Below are 5303 nucleotides of genomic sequence, written 5' to 3'. Positions count from 1 at the left end.
CAAAAAAACCAAGTTCGTAGCGGGGCTATGAAGAAGGTTCGGGGGCCCGACGCGGGGCGCCAAACCCTAAACCCTAAACCCTAAACCCTTGGAAGACCCCTCGGGTCTGGGGAGCTGCGCTTCGGGCTAAAGACCCTCCAGAAGCATTTGTTAAACATTAAAACTTTAATTAATCAAATAAAGTCTGGAGATCAGTCCAAAAGTCCGTAGGCGGCGGCGCTGAGTGCTGCTGCTACTGCGGGCACTGCAGCAGGGCTGAACGGCTGCGGTGGGCTACGGTGGGGCTGGGGGGCAAAAGTGGAAATAAAAAGAAATAAAGAATTAAAAGTAATAAAACTGCATTTTAATTCTTCTGAAGAACGGCGGTTTGCATTCGGAACGAAGAACGACGCGGGCTTGCCGGGGTGTACAGACACCCCAGAACGCCACCCCCGTCCTGTCGGCATCGCTCGACAGAAAGCGCCAACAAGTGCATCATTAAGTATTTAAAATTGAAACAAAAAGTATTTTTTATCTCAATAAAGTCTATTAATTTGCTGCTCAGCCTCGAGCCACGAAGTTCTCCCCCGGATCTGCAAACCCTGCAGAACCCCGCGGCCGCACCTACGGAAAGCTAGGGTTTACGAAACACCCAGAGCTCCAGCACACTTTAAACCCTAAAAAGGGTTTATATATGTGCTGCGCTGCAGCGAGGCAGCAAAGCAAATGTCCTAAACCCTAATTTGCTGCTGCCAGCTGCAGCAGCAGTTAGTAGCGCCCCCGCCCCCCAGGGGCACTCGCTAGCTTCAGCTAGCTACCCACGGCCGCTGCAGCTAGCCATAGCCGCTGCAGCTAGCCATAGCCGCTGCAGCTAGCCATAGCCGCTGCGGCTAGCCACATCTGGCTGTGGCAAGCCGCAGCAAGAGCTAGCTAGAGCTAGCCAGCCCTCCTCCCAGCCAGCTGCAGCTAGCCGCAGCTAGCTGCAGCTAGCTAGCCGTGGCTAGCCGTAACTAGCTGCTGCAGCTAGCTGCAGCTAGCTAGCCGTAGCTAGCTGTAATTAGCTGCTGCAGCTAGCTGCAGCTAGCTAGCCGTAGCTAGCTACAACTAGCTGCTGCAGCTGGCCCCGGCTAGCTAGCTAACTACAGCCAGATACAGCCAGCTACAGCTACCTACAGCTAACTACAGCTAGCTAGCCGTAGCTAAGTGCAACTAGCTGCTGCAGCTAGCTGCGGCTAGCTAGCTAGCCACAGCCAGCTACAGCTAGCTGTAGCTAGCTACAGCTAGCTACAGCTAGCTACAGCTAGCTACAGCTAGCTGCCTTTTTGGTCAGAGTGCCTTTTGAGTGGTACCGCTCCCGGCGAAGCTTCAGAGCTAGCCAGAAGTTAAATAAAAGAAAGTAAATTAAAAAGAAAATAAAAGACATAATTAATTTAATTTAAAAAAATAAAATCAAAATTAAAAAAATGATTTAATAAAATTTAAAAAAATAAATCAAGATGGCCCGAGCGACGCACAGCAAAAATATTCAGTCATTTAGCTGCGGGCAAGAGGCTTGTGAGCAGCAGCAGCAGCAGCAGCAGAAGCAGCAGCAGCAGCAGCGGCAGCAGCAGCAAATGCGTTGCCTACGTTAGTCTCAGCTGCACTACGGGAGCCGCAGCAGGAACTGCAGCGCGAGCAGCAGCAGCAGACCCAGCAGCAGCAGCCAGCAGCAGCAACAAAATAAAAATCTGGAAATTAAAAATAAATGTACTTTATTTTATAACTTTTACTTCTTTTACTATTTTAAAAAGTTTAAGTCTAGTGCATGCAAAGAAGAAATAAAAATGCAATTAAATGGAAATTAAAAATAATAAATAAAATTAAATTGTTATTTTAAAACTGAAATGAATGAAAAATTAATTAAATGAAGTGTAGAAAAACAAAGAAATTCCGAAAAGACTTTTGCTGCCTGCTGCTGCTGCTGCTGCAGATAAAAGGAACCAGTAGCTGCTGCAAAAGATAAATTTAAATATAAATTAATTTGAAATAAGATAAAACAAATATAAACTAATTTGAAATAGAATAAATAACTATAAATTAATTTGAAACACAATAAAATAAATTAAATTAATTTGAATTAAATAAATTAAAAACTTTATTAAATTTCATATTTTAGAACTTAACACACTGCAGCAGCAGCTGCAGCGCAGCAGCCGCTGCAGCGCCGCAGCAGCTGCAGCGCAGCAGCAGCAAACTGGAGCCCCCTGAACGAATGTAAATCTTTTGGTTTTAAATAAATATTTATTTTATAATTATTTTATTAAAAATAAAAGTTTTAATAGCCAGAAAATATTTATTTCCCTTTTAATAAAAGTGAAAATAATTACTTTTTGAAAAGTAAAATAAATTTTTCGTTTTTAATTTTTGGGGCTTTTTAGAGCGCATGCAATTCCAAATTACTTCAAAAGAATATTTTCTGAATTTGCAATTATTTTGAACTTCAAAAAAGAAATTAAAAAAGAAAAAATCAGAAACTTCTTTTCCTGCAGTACTTTTATTTTTATTTTATTTCCCTCATGGGCTAGTCCCTAGCAGCCAAAAAACTGCTGCAGCAGCATCTTTTGCTGCTGCAGCAGCACCGTTTGCTGCTGCAGCAGCATCTTTTGCTGTTGCAGCACTCGCGCTGCAGCAGGCCTTTTACCAGCAAAGGCCCGAAGCTGCAGCGGCAGCAAAACATTGCTGCTAACTTGCTGCTGCAGCTACTGCAGCTTTGAGAGCCCTCTACGGCTCTCTCTGGCGCCAATCACTCAAACCCTAAACCCTAAACCCTAAACCCTAAGAACCGTGGCCGGCAGCGGCGTTTACAAAATGCTTCTTAATCTAATAAGCCACTTTTGAGGCCCCTAAGGCAGTTTGCTGCAGAGCCTTTCGGGAGCTCACGGCTGCCCGCTGAAGGCACAGCTGGAGCAGCAGCAGCAGCAGCAGCGGCAGCAGCAGCAGCAGCTGCTGCTGCTGCTGCTCCTAGGGCACACACGATCAAGAGCAGCTGCAGAGCAGTGTTGCACGTTTCCAGCTCTCTCTGCTTCGCAGCTAAAGCCTAGCTGCTGCTGTTTCTGTTGCTGTTGCTGTTGCGCTTGCTGTTGTTGCTGCTGCTGCTGCTGCTGTGGAAGCTCACATTGATACTGCACACTGCAGCACCGTCTCAGGCCATCTTCTAGCTTGAGCTGCTTTAGCGGCTACTGGTGGCTGTGGGTCTAGGGTTTAGCGTGTAGGGTTTAGGGTTTAGGGTTTAGGGTTTAGCAAGAAAAGCTTGAAGAGTTAGGGCCTGCTGCAGCGCAAGGCACTGCCCGCTGCTGTATGCTGTTTTGGTGCTGCTGCTGCAGTTGCTTCCCTTCGAAGTCGCTGCAGCATCTGGATCGCAGCAGCAGCAGCGTCAACAGCAGCAGCAGCAACCTCAGTAACAGCAGCAACAGCAGCAGCAGCAGCAGCAACAGCAGCAGCACGCTCACATGCACGTACACCTCAATTATTCGCACACTTGCACACCCAGCTACAGAAAATCTTCCAAAGACTTCTTAGAATGCAAATTTATATTTTTAAATGTAGAATCAGTTACTGCTATTCATTGCTGCTGCTGTTCCTGCTGCTGCGACGGGCCGGTGACCGCGCAGCAGCGGCTGCTGCTGCTGCTGCTGCTGCTGTTGCTGCTGCTGGGATCCAGCAGCAGCAGCAGCAGCCGACACATGCTGCCGCTCCCCTCGTTCTTTCGCGTTATCCGTTCTCTTTATTTTGATGTTGTCTTTTGCTGCGGGAACCTAGGTAACAGCAGCAGCAACAGCAGCAGCAGCGCAGGCAGCAGCAGCAGCAGCAGCAGCAAAACAGAAAGGCGAAATAGCGATCCTCTCCCCAAGTTGCCGCTTCTGTTTGAGTAGCAGCAGCAAGGAGCCATTTGCTTCTCAGAAGCCTGTTTCAGCTGTTTCAGCTCTTATCCGCTTGCATGTGCAGCAGCAGCAGCAGCAACTGCAGCAGCAGCAGCCGCAGCAGCCCTAGCGATAGCGACAGCCGCAACAGCAGCAGCAAGAGCAGCAGCTGAAGCTCCTCTTTCGTTCCGCAGCAGACAACCAGCCTTCCGGCGTGCCTGGGCTTCTCGGACTGGCGCAGCAGCAGCAGCAGCAGCAGCAGCAGCAGCAAGCCACTTGCTGCGCATGCACCGGCACAGCAGCAAAGGAGCGCTGTCCCTCTCAAGCAGGAGCAGCAGCAACAAGAGTATCAGCAGCAGCAACAACTGCAGCAGAGACATGCGGATGCGACCTTTGCTGCCCCGCTCTGTCTAGCCTACGTCTGCAACAGCAGCAGCAGCAGCAGCAGCAGCAGCAGCAACAGCAGCAGCGACAGCAGCCTTTTAGAACCCCTCGTGCTGTGGGCTCGCCGTTGGGGTTTAAGGGGCTCCCCGCAGCACGATGACGGACACCGCAGGTGGGGCCCCCAAACCCTAAACCCTAAACCCTAAACCCTAGCGTGTGAGACCAGACTCGTCATGCGCGGCTTCTCGTTGCTAAGTGTCCAAACCCTAAACCCTAAACCCTAAACCCTGGCGTGTGAACCCAAGTCGCCGTACGCGGCGTCTCGCGTCGAAGAGCCCAAACCCTAAATCCCAAACCCTAAACCCTAAACCCTAAACCCTAGCTTGTTGCGAACTGCGCAGGCCTTAACAAATATAAGCTGGTGTTTTTAGGGGAGCAGGCGGTGGGCAAGACTTCCATCATAACGCGGTTTATGTACGACACTTTCGACAACAACTACCAGGCGAGAAACCCTAAACCCTAAACCCTAAACCCTAAACCCTAGGCGCTGTTGCGGGCCCTCAGCCCTCCCTTCTGCAGCGCGCTGCGGCGGCTGCGCAGCTCGCTCCGCCGGCGCTCCGGGCGCCGCCCTCAGGGTTTAGGGTTTAGGGTTTAGGGTTTAGGGTTTAGGTTTTGCTTGCAGGCAACAATTGGAATTGACTTTTTGTCGAAAACCCTTTACCTCGAAGACCGCACTGTGCGGCTGCAGCTGTGGGACACAGCCGGCCAAGAAAGGTTTAGGTCTTTGATTCCTTCTTACATTCGAGACAGCAGTGCTGCAGTGGTGGTTTACGACATCACGAGTGAGGGTTTAGGGTTTAGGGTTTAGGGTTTAGGGTTTAGGGTTTGGGGCGCGGGGCGTAGGGTTTGGGGTGGGGTTTAGGGTTTGGGACCAAGAGAGGTTTAGGTCTTTGATTCCTTCTTACATTCGAGACAGCAGTGCTGCAGTGGTGGTTTACGACATCACGAGTGAGGGTTTAGGGTTTAGGGTTTAGGGTTTAG

The 5303-nt window shown here is 49.5% G+C and overlaps 1 protein-coding gene across 1 annotated transcript in view; it reads left to right on the top strand.

The window, feature by feature from the left end:
* Positions 1 to 4418: 4418 nt before the first annotated feature.
* ETH_00010660 (uncharacterized protein) overlaps positions 4419 to 5303 on the top strand; it is a gene marked incomplete at both ends in the record, with an annotated part of 2941 nt that continues 2056 nt past the window's right edge. The window contains 3 exons of the mRNA XM_013377005.1: positions 4419 to 4434; positions 4664 to 4764; positions 4945 to 5104. Of these exons, the coding sequence (XP_013232459.1) occupies positions 4419 to 4434; positions 4664 to 4764; positions 4945 to 5104 (277 nt within the window). The remainder of the gene's footprint in view (positions 4435 to 4663; positions 4765 to 4944; positions 5105 to 5303) is intronic.

The sequence above is a fragment of the Eimeria tenella genome, genomic scaffold (assembly GCF_000499545.2).
Source record: "Eimeria tenella Houghton genomic scaffold, Eth_scaff43, whole genome shotgun sequence".
Taxonomy (NCBI): Eukaryota; Apicomplexa; class Conoidasida; order Eucoccidiorida; family Eimeriidae; genus Eimeria; species Eimeria tenella.
Note: the sequence above shows the minus strand (reverse complement) of the source record. Positions and strands in the feature narration are given on the sequence as shown.